This window comes from Drosophila rhopaloa, unplaced genomic scaffold (assembly GCF_018152115.1).
Source record: "Drosophila rhopaloa isolate 14029-0021.01 unplaced genomic scaffold, ASM1815211v1 contig_184, whole genome shotgun sequence".
Lineage (NCBI taxonomy): Eukaryota > Metazoa > Arthropoda > Insecta > Diptera > Drosophilidae > Drosophila > Drosophila rhopaloa.
Genome location: NW_025335066.1, coordinates 106,301 through 126,717, shown reverse-complemented (window position 1 = coordinate 126,717; position 20,417 = coordinate 106,301). Strand labels below are relative to the sequence as shown.

At 46.8% G+C, this 20,417-nt stretch overlaps 1 protein-coding gene and 1 pseudogene across 2 annotated transcripts; both read right to left on the bottom strand.

The window, feature by feature from the left end:
• Window positions 1–9: 9 nt before the first annotated feature.
• On the bottom strand, window positions 10–2,363 carry LOC123037610 (histidine-rich glycoprotein-like). Of its 2 annotated transcripts, none has more exons than XM_044459245.1 (2): window positions 2,092–2,363; window positions 10–1,782 (listed from the first exon to the last, which is right to left on the bottom strand). In XM_044459245.1, exons 1-2 carry the CDS (start codon window positions 2,137–2,139, stop codon window positions 1,453–1,455), a joined length of 378 nt encoding a protein of 125 aa, XP_044315180.1. In that variant the 5' UTR covers window positions 2,140–2,363; the 3' UTR covers window positions 10–1,452. The 2 variants fall into 2 exon arrangements, with proteins under 2 accessions (XP_044315180.1, XP_044315179.1); XM_044459244.1 differs by having other exon boundaries at window positions 13–1,782.
• Window positions 2,364–10,469: 8,106 nt separating this feature from the next.
• On the bottom strand, window positions 10,470–20,097 carry LOC123037614 (annotated as a pseudogene).
• Window positions 20,098–20,417: the final 320 nt, after the last annotated feature.

The following is a 20,417-nucleotide window of genomic DNA, read 5'->3' as shown; positions in this document are numbered from 1 at the left end:
GTGTTGCCTATATTCACTTGTGCAATTAGTCGTCGGCCATTGAAGTTTATTGCTGTTGCGGGTGTGGTGTTTGCCCTGGGTGCCCGCTCTGATCCCATGGGCCTCTGGCGTTTCCCGCCGTTTCGTTCCGGCGACAGCAATGGATTGTGCGTATTCCATCATGTCCGCATATCCAGCAATATATTCTTGGTGTGTTGTTGCACTGCTGTCCTATGTGTCCTTCTTCTTTGCACCTTGAACATCTATTATTCATGCTGAATGATCTTGTGATTCCTCGGTTCAGTGTTTGTGGTTGTTCCTGGGGTCTCCATTGGTTTCTTGTTTGTCTCCCGAAATTTCCGGATGTTTGCTGTTGTCTCCCGAAATTTCCCGGTCGCTGCTGTTGTGTCCAGTGATTCTCCGGTGTTTGTTGTGTTGTGCGTTCCTGTGGCTGGAGGGCCTCGAATTCCTTTGCTAACTGCAGGTATTCTGCTAGGGTTCGGCATTCTCCCCGTTTAGCATACTTTTTAAATTCCACACGACTGTTCCGGTAGACCCACTCTAGTTTTTTTCCTTCCGTGAGTGTGGTAAATCTCATAATCTTCCGTAGTTCCCGCGCGTAGTCTTTTGCTGGCTCGTTTGTACCCTGGTGTCTGCGTGTTATGTTTTCCATCGCTCTCTCTTCGTGGTCCGTTGGTCTGTAGTATCCCAGGAATTCCTTTTTAAAGTTTTCCCACGATGGCATTGGGGTAGGATGGGTGTGCCACCAGTCCAGGGCACAGTCTCTGAGCAAAATTACCATAGCTCATGTCGAGCTCTATCCCATAGGCCTTTGCCAGCTCTTCCATTCTAGAAATGAATTCTGTCGGGTCGCCCGTGCCGTCGTAAAATTCTCCCCAGCTTCGTATTACTCCCATTGTGGCCACTTTGTCGGTCTTTCTGGGCTCGGGTGCGGGTTTTCCGTTGCTTGTCTCTTGTTTGTCTGGTATCTGTAACAAGTTCTGGTTTTTCTCCATTCCGTCGGGTGCTGGTGATGGGGTTCTCGCGTGCTTCTGTGCTAGGTCTTGGAGACGTTTGGTTGTTTCTTCGCTGTGTGCACCGCTCTTGATTAACTCCGACATTTGTTTCCGCATGTCCTCGCACCGCGTTTCTGGCTTGATGTCGAATTCCCTCAGATAGATTTCCAGTTGGGCCTTGTTGCAATTGCTGATCCAGCTTCGAGTCAGCTTGTCTTCCATGTTGCTGTGTTGCTGTGTTGAGGAAGAGGGTAAACGATCTTTGTTGGTATTTTGAGGTTTCTATCTGTTTGTTTTTAATCTGTTCGGGCGCCACTGTAACGACCCTGTTTTGGGAGGCGGTATAGCTCGCCGTGGTCAGGGTTCGTGACAGATATTTATATTTATTCCTCTATAGATCGGTTTACCTCCCTTTCCCCAATAATGACACAGATGGGTAAAACTAGAGACGTGTATTTCAAAGTAATCGTATAATCGTGTAGTTGTGTGTAGATGCGTCGGGACTGCTTGTTCTGTCGATCCGGCGCTTCGGAAGAGCCGAGTGATGGACTGCTTGCTGTCGGCGCTGCGAATGGGTCGAGTGGTGAACTGCTTGCTGTGAGTGTCGGCGCTGCGGATGGGCCGAGTGATGAACTGCTTGCTGCGAGTGTCGGCGCTGCGGATGGGCCGAGTGATGGACTGCTTGCTGCGAGTATCGGCACTGCGGATGGGCCGAGTTATGAACTGCTTCGTCGTGCGTACGTCGGGTCGAAGTGTTCTGGGTCGTTGGGAGAGATCTACTTGGTTTCTAGTGGGATCCGGGAATGTAGGGCATCGTTAGTTTCGGTCTGCCGGGCATCGTTAGGTTCGAACTGCCGTTTCTACATTCGTTTCGTTTCCGGGTCGGGAGCCGGAAACGTGACTTCTGGGGGAACTCACTGAGGTGGGCCTGTATTACGAAAACCGGGCCGCCTCAGTGATCACGACTGGGTCTGGGCTGATTTCTAGGAAACCACACCGGGACGCCAGTGATCCTGTCCAGGTCGTAGAACCGATTTATAAACCGCGTTCTTACGGATCCACTACTACTACCAAGACTATCTACCAGAACACTTACCTTGTTGCTGATGTTTCCTCGAAGATCGTCGGAACGCAAGTGACTCATCTGGGGTCTTGCCTCTGCTTATATAGGCCCCGTTGAGTGTGCCCAGAGTGGTCGATGACGAGAATCCCGATCTCGATAACTCGTTATCGGGTCACGAGATATAGCGATGGTAGTCGACTATCGGTATATTAGTGTGACCGGTTTAATGTTTTTGGGCGCGCGTTTTGAAAGTGCGCGATTTTGGCGCGTGTTTTGAAAGTGGTGTAGCGTAGGGAGAATAAAAGATCATTGTGTGTTGTTTTTGGAATGCTCTTTTATTATTTGTGACGCTGGGTCGTCACAACCTTTTTAGCTCCTAAGTAAATTAAGCGAAAAAAGAAACTCTTTTGAGCTCAGAGCGGCAACAACGGCTGCTCTCCTCCAAATATAAATAAAATAAAAATAATAAATAAAAAAAATCCAAAAAGAAACCAAATCGGACTCATTGAATTGGAGGAACATGGAAAAAGCAATTTAACTTATTACATAACAGCGTAGATGCAACAGTACATAGCGCACACGAGGATAATCAAAATTACATTTCAATAACTGAAAGACCAATTAATAATTTTTTTATTCGGACGTTGATGCACTATGATCAGCGCAAACAAGTGGCGCTTACGACACCAAGCAGTGCTTGTTACGCGCGGAGCCTAATAGGCGTAAAAACGAGATTGCGAGAAGTTAAAAGCACAATGCAGAAGCGGACAGACAAGATTAGAAATACGTACGAGACTAATACTAATACTAATTTTGTGCTAAGTAAGATAAAATTAATGATTTTAGGCTTGGCAAAGAGTTGGTAGTAGAAATAATGTGGTATAGTCTATTATAGTCGTTACACAGTACTCTAAACGGTTCATGCATATCAAAGTTAGATCTACAAATATTTAATGTAAGAGGAACATAGTTCCTGGTAATTCTATTAGGCACGGAGAAGCTTATGCGATCCAGTAACTCGGGACTCTCCACATCCCCGTGAATAAGTTTATAGATAAAAGTTGTGCCAAGCATCGTTCTACAGTTTACTAAGGATGGTAGATTAATTAGGAGAAGTCTACTAGAGTAGGATGGTAAAATAAGGCTTGCATTCCAGTTAAGGCCCCGAAGAGCAAATAATAAAAGTTCTTTTGCACAGACTCTATCCGGTCTATATGTACACCATACTGAGGACTCCAAACTGCAGAGCAGTACTCCAGGATTGGACGGACTAGTGAAATAAACAGTGTCTTTGTAACATAGGGATCATCGAATTCCTTTGACCACCTTTTAATAAATCCAAGTACTCCCCTGGCTTTATTCACCATAGAAGTAATAAGGTCACAAAACTTAAGTTTAGGGTCAAGGAGGACGCCAAGGTCATCAACATGCGTAATTCTAGACAACGCGCAACCACCCAGAGTATACGTTGCATATTGTGGGTTCACCCGAAAAAATGTCATTACTTTGCACTTAGCGCTATTTAAATCCAAAAGATTTTCACAACACCATGTTTGAAAAGCGTTTAGGTCAGATTGTAAGTCTGAACTGCTAGAAATTTCGTTATATTGCAGGCATAACTTAACGTCATCTGCGTACATAAGGACACGCGACTTTGTCAAGACTAGAGGGAGATCGTTTATAAATAAAGTAAAAAGAAGTGGGCCAAGGTGGCTTCCTTGTGGGACGCCTGAAGTAACTCGGATCAAATCAGAGATCGAGTTTTTAAAGAGGACTCGTTGAGTCCTACCACTCAGATAACTTGAGATCCATGTTAGAAGATCACATGGAAACCCTAATAAGTCTAGCTTTAATACAAGTAGCGAGTGATTTACTGAATCAAACGCTTTACTAAAGTCAGTGTAAACTACGTCAGTCTGCATGTTCTTTCCAAAGCCATTTATTACAAAAGACGTTAGCTCCAAGAGGTTTGTCGTCGTAGATCTTCGCCTTATAAATCCATGTTGGCATGGAGATATAATCGATCTACAAAGATGTTGCAAATGGGGTGTAATAGTGTTTTCGAAAAGCTTTGGGATGGCGGATAATTTGGATATGCCTCTGTAATTACTTGTATTGCATTTATTTCCTTTCTTATGACTCCTTCCAAATAAGTGGGAACTGAGATGTTTTTAAAGACAAGGTAAACAATTTGTACATAGGTATACACAGAGTTTCAGCACAGTACCTCAGCACGCAGCCTGGAACTCCGTCCGGACCCGGTGAATAGACAGGCTTAACTTTATGGAGATCCAAAAGAAGGGAGCTTTCGCTTAACCTCGGACAAAAAATCAAGTTCGACTTGGGTATGGCATTTGCATAAGACGGATTTGGACGGGAAGTTACAGAATATGTTGTCTGGAAAAACTGGGCAAATAGATCGGCAATTGTCTGATCAGAATTTGCCGTAGAGTTTTCAAATGATAGTGATTCAGGGTAGCAGGCTGATTTACGCTTAGTGTTAACAAAATTATAAAACTGTTTTGGATCTTGTGAAAATTGGACCCTACAACGAGTCAAATAGCTTTTATAACACCTGGCGTTAAGCACGATAAAATTTGACCGAGCCTTTAGGTACCGAGAGAAGGCAGATTGTGAACCGCACATTTTAAATTTATTGAAAAGTCTGGACTTAATATTTTTTAGGTGGGACAACTCTTTATTAAACCACGGAGGTTTATTTAAAATTGACGGATAGTATAACGGAACACACAGATAAAAGAAGGAATTCAATGCATTATAAAAGATATTAACGGCCTTAGCCACGTTAGTGCATGAATAAAATTCGGACCAGTCATAGCCGGATATAAAAGTATTTAAAAGATGAAAGTTTGCCTTACGGAAGCAGCGGATTCGTTTAACCGACTTTTCGGATTTTTTATTCAGCTCTGTTCTTGCGTCTACAGTCAGCTCTAGAGTTGGATGATAAGAATCTTCCGGTTGTGTAAGTGGTGACGTTCTTGATAGGCAAACGCCTTCTGAATTTGAAACAAAACACAAGGCCAGTAAACGTCCTAAGGAGTTCTTAACATGGTTCACTTGGGATAGCGCAATGTCAAGCAAGCCGTCAATAAAGTCATGCTGCGCTAAAGGAAGTAAAATGTTAGAGTTTTCATCAGGGGACCATTTCGCACTAGGTATATTAAAATCACCCAATACTATTAACTGATCTCTATCTGACAGTTTTTTGGAAATGGACTGAATAACGGAAAGGTGATTTGTGAAATAGGGAACTCAGATGATGGTGGGATATATGAAAAAGTAATATATACAAAACTACCGGGAAACGATAATTTTATACCTAGGAATTCGATGTCATAAAATTCTTCGAAAGTTAGTAATTCAGACGAAAAGGTGGAGTCGACAGCAATCAGGACTCCACCTCCACGTCTGAACTGACGATCAAGCCTATAAATTGTGTACTTACCCGGGAGAATTTCGGAGCTAAGAATATCCGGCCTTAACCAGGTCTCTGTACATACCATAATATTATATGGGAAAGAAAAACTATCCGAATACAATTTAGTCAGCTTACTAAGTAAGCCTCTTGTATTCTGATAGCAAAGAAGAAAAGAGGAGGCTAGTTTTTTGGGACAGAAGAGGATGTGGAGGGCGCTGCGGATGGTTCTTTAATGGTATTTTCCATTTCCCCAGAACTATTCTTTTTTCTCTTAGCTTCGTACTCTTTTACAAATATGCCCTCGGGCCAGAAACTGGTGGAACACACAGATGCAAAAAGAGCACAAGGAATACCAATCTTAAATGATGATACTTTCCTAGCATAAGAAAATTTAAATTGTTCGACCTTAAAATCATCAACTTGGATTTTGTTACGGATATAAGCCGTAATATCCAATGATGAGAGGTCTGGGGCGAGCCGTGAAACAAATACATGTTTTAGCTGGGGCACCCGAACACAAGTAACCGTTTTTGGTACAACAGATGCAACCCTTTTTGGTACTACAGAATTTGTATCTGTACTACCAGTATCGGCCGGTAATCCGGACGTTAAGTCTACATGAGGTGTTGGGGCCACTACTTTATTTTGATCGGACAGAGCGGAAGTACCTAGTGGAGCCACATCGATTCCAGCCACTTCGGATACCGAATCACTTTTTGCCCCCGATCTTAGTACCATTTGAGTGGCGCCTAAGATTGGCAGCTGAGCTGGAGTCGAATCGCGGGCAGCAGGTTGCACAGCACCTGCCATAGAATGCCCACCGACCGCGACTTTTTTGCGCTTTGGGGAATCGGGCTCAGCTAGCATTCGGCTAGTGAGCTGAGATTCAAGCGCCTCGAGCAGGTCCGTATTTTTACGGCAGTTCCGGATTAATTCCGTAACACTCCTTTTTGTGAGCCGCCTAATAGTTATTGCCTGGTTCTCGTATACAATGCATTCATCGCAGTAGTAGCGTAGGCCACTCCTTTTATCGATGGCATCACGAACCAGGCCAGAATAGCCAAGACACTTTGCGTGATAAATTTTATCACATGTTTGGCAGGGAATACTTTGCTGTCCAGCCGAGATAACTTTCTTGCAATTTTTTAATGAATGACCGCGGACCACTGTGCACTATAGCGGACAAAAAAATCGAAAGCGCTCAAGAACTTGAGAGATATGACTCTGAGAGATATGACCGTTGGAGTGCGTGCCGTTCCAACAGCGCTCAACGACGAAGAGAAATACTGAAAAGAGGGGCAATGGAACACAATAACAACAAACCAGCACCGAATTAAATTATGATAAAAACTTTTTGTTTACTAAACACAAGTTAATCACGATGCACTCGCGAAGTGAACGGAAAGTTGTTAGAAAACACTTAAAGGTGTAGAAACGTTAAAGAGATTTAAGTAAACCCCGGTGGTTTCAACAAGAAAAATGAAAATTCGGAGCGCAAAACAAAAACACGACCGTTCTCTGTGAAGACGCACGAATAAGTTTCTAGACAGATTGAATTTAGAAAAGGAAACGATAAAATCAAAGATGTACAACATTATTTTCATAAATTAAAAATCAAATTAACTAACAAAGAAATGACAAATACTATCGCAAAAGATATCATCAAAGAATATCTATGCACAAAAAAGAGCGCAATATACTTCCACAATGACTCAGGTTTTCCTATATTCCAACAAGCTCATGTAGAAATAATCAATCCAAATCATTTAATAAAAGTAGTAAGATGTACCAAGAAATTAGAAGATATCCTTATGTACGCAGAGTTAAAAAAAAATATATTAAAAAGACCTAAAGATTTATTACACCCAGGAATTGAAAAAACAGAACATAGGGACACAAGCTTATCTTTCGAAACTACCCCAGAAATACAAAATATAAGAGAAAAATTTGTAATAGATTTTTATATGGTAGGAAGCCAGCAATTCTTGTCATGCATTGATATATTGAATATATATCAATATATATAATATATTGATTCGGCATTTATGTGTGTAGCTCTACATAATTGGTTAAATTAAAGTTACAACAAGTAAAAACGGTATATCGGATATAGAAAGGTTTCATAAAACAGTAAACGAAAAACAAAGAATAAGAGGAAGCGACACAGACATAGAAAATATGTATACTAAATTTGAATTAATTCTTTATATTTACAATCATAAAACTAAGCATAATGCAACAAATATAATACCAGCTGACATATTTTTGTATGCAGGAAGTTTATATAATATTAACAACAATTAAAATGGCAATGGGACAAAACATTGAAATAAATCAGATTAAAGCGCAGAATGGATAACTTGTATTTATAACCGGATCCATAGATATTCCAACGAATATCGAATATCACTATTTAAGTATTAATATAATTAAAACAGAGCAACTATTTGAAAAACTTTTAAAAGAAGCAAATGAATTTAATGATATTATTCAAATCCGTTATCTAGCTGAAAAACTTAAAAGAGAAATAAATGGAATTAAAATAGGTAAACGTAATAAGCGAGGATTATTTAACATTATAGGTTCAACTTATAAATATTTATTTGGAACATTAGATCAAGATGATAAGGAAGAGTTAGAGCATAAAAAAAATAACCTATCGGAGAATAGTATACAAAACACAGATTTAAATATGATCATTGATGTAATAAATAATGGAATCGAATTATTAATAAATTTAAAGAAGATGATGAAAGGGAAGAACAGGCTAACGTTTTAATATTTATCCTATAACATTTTACAGAATATATAGAAGATATTGAGTTAGGAATGCAGTTGACCAGGCTTGGTGTATTTAACCCTAAATTATTAAAACACGATGATTTAACTAAAATTAATTCAGAGAAACTTTTGAAAATTAAAACTTCTACTTGGCTCAAAACAGACACGAATGAAATTTTAATAATTTCCCATATTCCTAGCAAAATCGTGAAAGCACCAATTTTTGAAATTATTATTATTTTATTTTATTTATAATAGATAGAGTAGTTTACAAGACTAAGCTAACTTAGATAGTAAAGAGCTGTCTGCATGGCCTATGGCTATGTTGGTTTACAATGGTACTGTATCTTAATATAATATTGAGTGAAGAGATGGGGCTTCGGAGATGATCGTCGCTTGGGGGGCAGCTTCGCGGGCGTTGCGGCTGTTGAACGTAGCCGGGTGGCAAGCTGTGGAATAGATGATGAAGAGAAAGGCAGGAAAAAACTCGATGTGGTTTTCGTTTTATAGCGCGGACCGGCCGGGCGATGTATTTCACTATTGAGACAATGAAAGACTAACTTAAACCTAATTGAGCGCTGCGTTTCAAACCAGGAGTCGGGAGCGGGAAGGCGGGAGAGCCTGGAATCGCAAGCGTCTAGTGCGGGAGAGCGGGAGAGCCTGGAGTCGCGAGCATCCAGTGCGGGCGAGTGGGCATTCGCTACGAGGGAAGCGCGGGCAGTTTAAAGGAGGGGAGAGCGGCGTAAACATTCCGCCCCCCTTGCAATCGCTAGCGTTGCGAAAGAAAAAAACAAGCCCACTCCTGTCGTCTAGGCTTGACTGCAGGCGCCGGACAGGATCCACCCGAATGCCGTCTTCTGGGCCACTGGGAGTCCCTCGTCGACCAAATGGAAGCCCGGTCGGATGACCTTGGCGTAGACATCCGCACCCAGGACTACAGATATGGTTGCCGGCAAGTAAAAGCGTTTGTCGGCCAACGGGAGGTCCCCGTATTTGCCGACCACGGTGTCCGAGAGCTCTCGGATGGGGGTGCGGATGCGGACGTTCGGCTCCACTTTCAAGACGACCTCTAGCTTGAAGCCGTTGTCGCACTTCGACCGAATTGTCGCCGTGCAGATGCTCTCGTCGCCGACGGTCGTAGTCGGCAAGCGGAACGCGGACGCCAATGATGCGTCGATGCAGCTCGTCGGCGTACACGGGTCGATGAGGGCGGCCGTGTCGAAGGTCTTCAGCCCGGTCTCCAAAGTGATCATGGCCGTCGGCAGGACATTGACGCTGTGCCGTTGAAGGATGGACGCCAGTGACGGAGCCGGTGCCGAGGAGGCTGAGCGCGGCGGAGAGGCAAGCGCTGCTGAGAAGCGGCGGATGCCGAGCGCCTTGCCGGGGCTAGCGCTTGGCGAGTTGGCGGAGTCTGCCGGCGCGAACGCTGTTGATTAGCCGACGGCAGGGGACGCTCGTGCATATGGAGGAGCGTGTGGTGCTTCCCGTTGCACGTTTTGCATTTGTCGCCACTGCGACAACTCCCGTCGGAGTGCTCGTGGGCGAGACAATTTGAGCAGTACTTATTAATAAGCACTGCTCGAAGCCGCTTCTCTGCGCTCAGCTTTAGGAACCTCTGGCACTTTCGAAGCGGATGGATTCCACGGCAGACTCGGCATCGGTAGGAATGTATATCTCGAGTGCGTCTGCTTTCCAATGCCTGAGCGCTGCGTGGACGAGGAACCATGATGTGATCTGGTAGGGAGTAATGGATAAAAAAAGATGATTTGAGATGCTTAGATGGCGAGGATTGTTGGGGAATTATGTGGAGGATGTTGGTTGAGGAAGACGGTTGGAGGGTTCTCCTGGCAGAAGAACCACCTTGGTCACGGGGCGCTTGATAATCCTACGTGCCGTGAGAATGCTGACGACACGGACATTGCCGTCAGCCCCCGGAAAGACAGAGTCGATTCTGCCAAGGCGCCACTCATTCGAGGGCAGATTGTCCTCCTTGACGACTACCATGTCGCCAACGCGGAGATTTGCGGTCGGGGACTGCCACTTGTTACGCTTGTGGAGCTCTTTGAGATACTCCTCTTTCCATCGAGCTTGGAATTGTTGATGGAGCGCCTTTAAGTGTTGCCACCGATTTACAATGGACTTGGATTCCCCTTTTAATTCGGGTTCCACTATGGACAGAAGATGTCCGCCGACTAGAAAATGCCCTGGTGTCAATGCTAAGAGATCAGTGGGATCTTCAGACATAGGAGATAGCGGTCTGGAATTTAGACAAGCTTCAATTTTCGCTAGGAGGGTTGAAAGTTCTTCAAAAGTGTACTTTCGAGTAGCGGTGGACTTGTAAAACAAGGTTTTGAAGCTTTTGACACCCGCTTCCCACAGGCCTCCCATATGGGGTGCCCCCGGAGGAATGAATTGCCAGTTGAGCTGCTGATGACTATACGCATCAGTCACAGACTCTTTTACGGCTTGTAGAAAATCTCGGGAGAGCAGGGTGGCAGCGCCGACAAAGGTTTTCCCATTGTCGGACTGCACTTGACGGGGACAACCTCTTCTGGATACGAACCGAGCGAAAGCGGCGAGAAATTTCTCGGTCGTCAGATCGGATGTAGGCTCTAGATGGATGGCCTTTGTAGAGAAACACACGAAAACCAACACATACCCTTTTGTAATTAGGCAAGCTCTGCCTGTGTAATTTTTTATGTCGAAAGGGCCGGCGTAGTCCATCCCTGTGTACGTGAATGGCCGGGAAAAAGAGACTCGCTCTTTCGGAAAACTTCCCATCATCTGAACTTGCAATCGCTTCTTATGGATAACGCAGACCTTGCAGGAGTTAATAACGGCCTTTACCAAGTTCTTTATTTTCGGAACCCAATATCTTGACCGGGTGAGACGTACGACTAACTGGTTACCTCCATGCAACGTTATGTGATGCGTAAAGTTTACCAGTAGTCGAGAGAGTGCACATTCGTACGGGAGGATTATAGGATGTCGTTCATCATATCGCAAATTTTCGGAGGCCGTTATTCGGCCGCACGCCCTTATAAGCCCTTTCTCATCTAGAAAAGGGTTCAAGGAGAGGATGGAACTTGCCGCGGACACAGGACGCTTTTGACTCAAGCAGCGATATTCGTTAGCAAAATATCTGCGCTGAGTGCTAATGACCATGAGCCGTTCAGCGGCGACAAGTTCTTGGGCTTCTAGATGGACTTCCGGAATCGGCGACTGTTTCCTACATCGCTGGACAAAACGGTGGACATACGCAAGGACCCGTAAAGCTCTATTTAACTTGGAAAAGCGATCAAGGATGTCCTCTGTCGGACGGGACGCAACATGGGCCTTGACAGGACGCCTTTCCACTTCGGTCACCTGTAAATCGGTGCTTTGGGCAGGCCACTGATCTCGTGGCTTTTGCAACCAAGTGGGCCCATGCCACCAAAGGGAGTTGTCGACCAGTTCTTGTAATGGCACGCCCCGACTGGCCAAGTCAGCTGGATTGTGTTCGGATTGAACATGCGACCAATTGGCTGCCTCTGTGGACTGGGTGATCTTTGTTACCCGATTGGCAACGAACGTTGTCCACTGGCATGCTGGTTTGGCTAGCCATGCAAGCACAATCGTGGAATCGGTCCAACAATGGAGTTTCGAGGACAGCATCGGCATATGGGGGAGGATGGATTCGGCCATCTCGGATAGCAATAGAGCTCCACACAGCTCTAGTCTGGGAAGCGACACAGTTTTTACTGGCGCCACGCGCGTCTTGGCCGTGAGAAGATGCACTAGCGTCGTGTGCCCCATCTCGACGCGCACATAGATCGCAGCACCGTACGCCTTTTGGAGACGAGTTAGTAGTAGTCAGTGAGTGTAGACGTGTTTTCAATTACCTCCTGAGTTTTTCCAATTAAAAAGCCTTAAACAGCCCTGAAAAGGTAAACAAAGTGAACAGCGTGATCCCCATAGGAGGCGGTACGTACCAGGGTGGGTCTGTGCGTTGAGTACACCATATTTTAGCGTTTAGATCAGTTAAAACTGGTGCTCCACCGAGGGTAGAGGGGTCACCAAGACTCTGTTTTCTCCCGCTCTCTTTCCACTGGGAAAACAAAAACAAAGTTTTCCCGCGGGCGATCTGCGCGTTTCCCTTTTTTGGCAACTGGACAAACAGCTGATCACTCCGATAGTGCTGGAAAGCGCTCAAACCACAGCCAGAATCGGAAACAGAAACCAGCCGCTACTATCAGCTAGGAAAAATTGCATAATTCTAGGCCGAGCTCAACCAGTAGATATTCAACTCGTAGCAGTCAGCTTCTGAAAGGGTCGAAGCGTTGAGTTCAAAAGGCCGATCTTCTACACTAGTCTAGATAGGGGAATTAGGGGCAGCAAGTCAAGGATCCGACAAATTCCAACCCCCCCGCTTAGGCGGTGCCCCAGCAAACGGGGCTCTGGGGACCGAAAAGGGGCGGTATAACCCCCATCGTTAGAAAGTCTAGGAGAAATCTGAGACCAGCGAGGGAACCCCTGTCGCGGACGGTGAAAGACCAATGGACCAGGCAAACCCCTTCGCAAAAAGCACAGCGATGGCCAGATCGCCAACGGTGCAGGCGCAGCATAAGGTTGAACAGCAGCCAAAACAAGCGGAGGCAATCACGTCCCTGGAGGACATTATTGCGAAAATAGGCCTCGCCGTGAATGGCCTCCCCCTTCTGTTTAAGGACCACAGGGTCGTCAAACAGCCGATGCGCGATCTCCTAACAGAGCTGGTAGAGCTGCATAAAACGGCAGTGGCCTCCATCAAGCAGGAGGAAGCCACAGGAAAGGAGTGCAGGGAAAGTGCCACGCAAACCACACCGAGAGCCGAACAGCGTGACAAGCTGTGTGGAAAAGAAAGAATAGTAGCGACACCAAAAAGGGCGCCACCAATGAAGAGGGTACATCGGGAACGGATACATGAGAAGCGACACGAAGTTTTCCAGCAAGTAGCCGACAGAAACCCTAAGGGAAATTCCAAAAGGCAGCTCAGGGCCAGACCAGACGCCATCGTGGTTGCAAGAGTCGGGGAGATTACCTACGCGGAACTTCTCAAGGCCGTTAAAGGAGACTCCACGTTAAAACACGTCAGTGGGGACGTACAGACCATCCGTAAGACGGCCAAGGGAGATCTTTTGCTGCAGCTGAAGAAGTCTCCAGACCACAGCGCGGAGGAGGTTAAAAAGGCAGTCGGAAACGCTCTCGGGGTTAAAGCAGTTGTAAGGGCCCTGACCGAGCAAACCAGACTTGAGGTCATGGACTTAGACGAAGTCACAACCAAGGAGGAGATAGTGGAGGCTCTAAACAGTAAGCTAGGCGATACCCCTCTTTCGGAGGAGGTCGTAAAGTCGCTGAGAGCCACCAGAAACGGCCTGCAGATAGCCACACTAATGTTGCCAACACCCACAGCGAACAAAAAAAGCTGGTAAACTTGGGGAAAATAAGGATTGGATGGGTGATCTGCCGGATTAAACCCATTTTTTCGCCAAAACGCTGCTATAAGTGTCTCGCGTTCGGCCATATCTCGTCGAACTGCACGGAAAAAACGGATTTGCGCGGAGCATGTTTCAAGTGTGGTGGAAAAGACCACGAGGCCAGAAGCTGCAATAGGGACCCACATTGCCTACTCTGCGCGCAGAAAAGAGATCTTCCAACAAACCACGCGTCTGGGAGCTTTAAATGCCCAGCGTATGTCGAGGCGGTAAAATCTCAACAAAGATGCTAAGGGTCATGCAGCTAAACCTCAACCACTGCAGGGTGGCCCATGACCTTCTCACCCAAACAATTTCCGAGCTCAAAATAGACCTGGCAATTCTGAGCGAACCCTATAAAGCAATTAGATCCAACACGTGGGTCACGGATCAATTGGGAAAAGCAGCAATCTGGACATGTGGGCAACCGGCCCAACATCTAGCATGCGTGAAAGCATCAAAAGGCTACGTAAGGGCGAAGCTAAAAGACCTTTGGATTTTTAGCTGCTACTTTCCACCCAGCTGGACACTAGAGGAGTTTAGCGAGACGATAGACAGCCTGGCAATCGACATAAGAGCACACTCGCCTGCGATTGTTGCCGGGGACTTCAATGCGTGGTCAACGGAGTGGGAGTCAGCCTCAACAAACGCCAGAGGAAGAGTGGTCACTGAGACGTTCGCATCGCTGGACGTTCTCCTACAAAACAGGGGTTCTACCCCTACATTTAGGAGAGCGGGAGCGCAGTCCATAATCGACCTCACCTACTTAAGCGCAAGCTTGGCGGCGACGGCGACCTGGGAAATTTGCGAGACCTACACGGCGAGCGACCATAGTGCAATTATAAGCACCATCCGCATGAGAAGAACCGCCACACCGACAATTACTCGAGGACACTACAAAGAAAATACGCTCGACATACCAGCATTTAGAGCGGCCCTGGAAGGGATGGAATTAGCGGAAAACGAACGGGCATTGATGGCAAAGGTCAAGGAAGCCTGCGACGCCAGCATGCAGCGCAGTAAAAGCTTCAAGGGGCGCAAGCCAGTCTACTGGTGGAACCAAGCGATCGAGGAGGCACGCCGCGAATGCATAAGCGCTAGGAGAGCCTACCATAGGGCCCGCGGAACCGAAGCCTTCCATATACTCATGGAAGTTTTCACCCAAAAGAGGAAGATCCTAAAGCGGAAAATAAAAAGCAGCAAAGGCGGTGCTTCCTGCAACTCTGCGATGAAGCAGAAAACGACTTGTGGGGAAAGGCCTACAAGGAGGTAATGAAAAAAACCAACGCCGTTAAAAACGTGACCCCAACAGGCTCCGAGAAACTGGGAGAGATTATAAGGCACCTTTTCCCAGCGCAGGAAACGAGGCAAGCGGAAGCGTTTGGTGTCCCGGACCACCAGATACCGCCGGTTACCCTATAGGAGCTGGTCAACATAGCCCAGAAGGTACCAAACAATAAGGCACCAGGGCCAGATGGGATCCCAAATCGGGCACTCAAACTTGCCATCAGCATGTACCCGAGCACCTTTGCCAGTGCATACACTAAGTGCCTGGCCCAAGCCTGCTTCCCAGAACGGTGGAAACAGCAAAAGCTGGAGCTTATTCCAAAGCCAGGAAAAGACAAGGATGAACCGTCGGCTTATAGGCCCATTTGCCTTCTAGACACGGCCGGCAAAATATTGGAAAGTATTGTCAGTGCAAGACTCGGAGAGGCAATAGAGGTTGCCGGAGGGCTCTCAGAAAGTCAGTATGGCTTTAGAAAGGCTCGCTCAACCCTAGATGCACTAGAAGCCGTGGACCGCATAGCCAGGCAGGCCATAGAAGGCAAAAGGTGGCTGGGAGGAAACAAACAATACTGTTTGGTGGCAACTCTGGACATCAAAAACGCCTTCAACTCGGCATCCTGGAGCAGAATAATGGCCTCACTCGGGATGCTGAACATCCCAAAGTACTTGCAGGCGATCGTTAGCGACTACCTGAGCGACAGGTGGCTCCACTATGACACGGACGAAGGACCTCAACGCTACAAAATCACAGGAGGAGTGCCACAAGGTCCGTCTTAGGTCCATTATTGTGGAACACCATGTACGATGGTATCCTGCGACTAAACTTCCAGCAGGGCGTAATCGTTGTTGGCTTCGCGGACGACGTCGCGGTCATAGTGGTCAAAAAGTCCATAGCTGAGGTAGAAAGCTCTACAAACGCAGCAATCAGCATGATAAGTGAGTGGCTACAAATCCTAGGACTTGAACTGGCTGAGCAGAAAACCGAGGCGGTACTCATCAGCAGCAGGAAAAAAGTGGAAACGGCACGAATCACTGTGGGCGGAGCCCAAGTGGAGACGAAAAGGGCTATAAAATACCTAGGTGTCATGCTGGACACCAGGCTGTCCTACAGGGAGCACCTGCAGGCGACTCATAAGAGGGCTCACGGAGTCACGATGGCAGTGTCCCGAATGATGCTTAACCATAGAGGCCCAAAATCCACGAGCAGGAAGCTACTGTTTAACGTAGCAAAGTCGTCCATCATGTATGCAGCACCAATATGGGCCGAGGCGACAACAAAAAAGAGCTACATAAAGGGTATAGAGTCGGACTACAGAATAGGAGCTCTTAGGGTAGCCTCCACCTTCGTCGCTACAGAGGCCATTCTGGTCATCAGTGGTATAACACCAGTCGAGCTCGCATTGACAAGAAACTTTGAAGCAAAAAAAAATAACTGACACACAGGCGGACCACCGCTTGGCAAAACTAAGGTCAAGAACAAAGTCCCTTGAAAACTGGCAGCAAAGATGGGATAGGGCAGAAACCGTCCGGTGGACGCACCGACTCATCCCCAATATAGCGGCTTGGGTAAACAGACCACACGGCGAACTAACGTTCCATCTGACACAGGTGCTGAGCGGACATGGATGCTTTAAGGAGTATTTACATCGCTTCGGACACGAGATAAGCCAAATCTGCGATACCTGCGGAACAGTGGAAAATGCCGAACACGCACTAACCACATGTGTCAGGTTCGGAGAAGAGCGCCGAAGAGCTGAACAAATCCTGGGGACCCCGATCACAGTGGAGGGACTTGTTCCTAGTATGCTGGAGAGTCAGGATAACTGGACAGCTGTATGCAGTCTGGCTGCGGAAGTCACGACGGAACTGAGGCGGCTGGAACGCATAAGGAACGAGAGGTCCTAAACAGGCCAGCCAGCCTTGCGAAGCAATGCTTCACGGCAGTCCCGCAAGCCTGGATATCATATCTATATTTATTTATTTTGTCTATATATGTAATTTATGAATAAAAAAAAAAATAAAAAAAAACCGTACGCCTTTTGAGAGGCATCACAGAATCCGTGATGTTCCACTCGGAATTCTGGGCGGAAGGAAACCCATCTGGGAATTCGGACTTTATCTAGGACTGAGTAGCTTTTAAGGAAATCACGCCACTTTTGGCACAGTTCAATTGGAAGTTCATCATCCCACCCTAGATCACGCAGCCAGATCTCCTGCATGAAAATCTTGGCACAGACCACGAAAGGGGCGAGCCAGCCTGCTGGATCAAACAGCTTCGCAATTTGGGAGAGAACATGCCGTTTTGTGAGTGTAGCTTCGGTGGATAGGTCGGGGAGGGCGAAGAAAAACTCATCGGATGTTGCTTTCCAACGGACTCCGAGAGTTTTCGCCGTGCTTTCCGTATCTATTTCGAGGAAATCGGCATTTAAAAGATGATCGGTTCCGATATGAGCCAGAACTTCTTTGTGGTTGGAGGTCCATTTCCTTAATGGAAAACCAGCCGAATCGAGGGCACTCTGCAACTCGCGAATGGTGAGGTGAGCCTCTTCTGCAGAGTCAGCTCCCGAAAGGACATCATCGACATACATGCAACCACGAATAACTTTACTCGCCCTCGGATGGGTTAGTTGCACGTCGGTCGCCAGCTGTTGCAGTACCCGAATTGCCAGGAACGGTGCACAATTGACCCCAAACGTAACAGTTTTTAGCTCAAAATCTCGAATGTACCCTTCCCTATCGCGGAATAAGATACGTTGGAACGCTGTCTGCTTCGGATCTACCCAGATCTGCCGGTACATTTTCTCGATGTCAGCACTATACACAAATCGGAAATATCGCCACTTCAGGATCTGGATGGTTTGATCGGACTGTAGGACCGGGCCAGCATGAAGGATATCATTTAAGCTGACCCCATTGTCTGAAGGGCTGGAGGCGTTGAATACCACTCGAAGTTTGGTGGTCGTACTCTCCGGTTTTAACACTGCGTGGGTAGGAAGGACTTCTCTCATGTGATTGAGGTCGAGATATTCTTGAATAACTGAGTCGTACTTGGTTTTTAACGTACTGTCCCTTTTTAGCCGCTGCTCGTTTCTTAAGAATTGAGCCAGCGCCTGGGATCTGGAATGTCCCAGGGAGCAATTAATGCTCTCAGGATCTCGAAAAGGGAGACTCACGACATACCTGCCGGTTTCGTCTTTTGTGGTGGTCCGAAGAAAATTGTCCTCACAAATCACGTCGGAATCTTTTGCCACTTTTACTGGCAGATCCTCCACCTCCCAGAATTTGGTGAGGAGTTTATCGAGAGACGCTTCATACGTGTGTGCAACTTGCGTGGAAAAGGATGATATTTGATCATGCCTCGGAGCTGCTACTGGTCCTGTTAGAATCCAGCCGAAAATAGTCTCTTGACCGAGAAGCGAGCCACAGATGTTCGCTCGGGTACCGCTTAGTAGAATGGATGGAAGTATATCGGCCCCGATTAGAATATCTATTTGTGCGCTCTCATAAAACTTTGGATCCGCTAGCGGAAGTTCGGGAAGGTCTCGCAGGAAATGTTGCGGAAGCAGTGGTGTTTAACTGCAAACTAGGCCGGGTCGGAGAACGGATCGTGAATTGACAGATCTTTTTGGTCTCAGCGGAGACCGTTTGATTAAGTCCTGAGACCTGTGCTCGGATAACCTGGAACGGCAGTTTAATCAGGTTGAAAAGGCGCTCAGTGATGAAGGTCGCCTCAGATCCGGAGTCTATTAAGGCTCGCGCTTGGAAATTGGAGCCTCGATGGCATATATTAATTATAGCGGTGCCTAGGAGGACTGACCTAGTGCCTGCCGCAAAATAATTCTGAAGCGTTGACTGCGTGCCACTGGCAGCCGAGGGACCGAGAGTATTTGGTCTGGATCTGGGCGTTGGCGTTGGATTTGCGCGCGCTGGGGATGGGCTGCCTCGGTGTAGGAGCGTGTGATGGCGGCCGCGGCACGTGAAGCAGTTATGTGCGCTTTCGCAGTCGCGCAACTGATGTGTCCGCGCAAAGCAGTTTAAACACAGCTGTTTTCTTTTTATATATGCGATGCGTTGGTCGACCGTCATCTGGAGAAATTTGGCGCATGTGCGTACAGGATGGTTCTCTCTATTACAGAGATCGCACCCTCTAAGTTGCCTAGGTGCTACCCTTGTCTCGTATGAATTTATTCTTCGAGACGCCGAGTTGAATGTGGATGCCCTGGGCTGAGTCTGACTAGAACCTGATGGTCGAACATCATCTATGGCTTCTAGTGTCCTGTGACGCTCCGTTAGGAAAACGTTCAGCTCGTGCCACGTAGGGATCTCGGCTTTGTTATGGAGGGACTGCTCCCATAGGGAAAGCGTAAGCTTTGGGAGTTTGGACGAGCACATATATACCAAGAGGCAATCCCAAGTTTCGACCTGAATACCGGACATTTCTAGTGCAGTAAGGCAACCCTGGATGGTACTTTGAAGTTCTTTCAAAGCTGACCCAGACTCCTGTGTGACGGACGGTACATTGAAAAGTATCTTTAATTGACTGTTTACTAACAATCGCTTGTTTTCGAAATGCTCAGTGAGGTTATCCCACGCTGATCGAAAGCCATCATTAGTAAGGGGTGAATTTGAAACTATATTGTGAAACTATATCGTTTTAGCATTAAGGTGAAATAATTTTTCGACAGGAGTGAGTCTGGGATTGTTGATATAAATTGCCGTGAAGAGATCCCTAAAGGTTGGCCAACAAATATAGTCGCCGGTAAAAACTTCGGTATCGCACGGCGGAAGCCGGCAGCCTGACGGAATGTATGTCTGAGAAGGATCAGCTGGCGTTGGGGAAGGTTGGGGAAGGTTGCGGAAGTTGCGGAGTTTGCGCTATCATATCTGCTATCTGGGCGCCGCACCTTTCGTACGCGGTGTAGCAATACCCGTACTTAGCCTTGAGGACTGGCAAGCTGTCAGCTGCACCTTCTCCGGCTGCTACAAGGCATGCGGTACAGGCATCGTATTCTTTTTTGATGCGGATCCATACCTCTCGGATTTCGTCTCGGCGAATATTGAGGACGGATAACGTAGGAGGGACCGCCGAGGGAATATTTATTCCCGATTCCAATTCGGACAGTCGATCCGAGACTTCAATAAACTGGCTCATAGCGAGGTCGGCAGCCGTTGCAACCATTTTTGTGCTGGCTCGCGTGGTTCTTTCGATGGAAGAAGGAGCCTTTTTGGGAGGTGGCGTCTTGACCTTTTTAGGTGTGGGCGTCCTTACCGTGATTTTTGGTATTTTCGGTGATGGAACAGGGGATAGTTTGTTGGAACTTTCCCCGGACATACCAAACTAGGATGTTGTTAGGATGGAA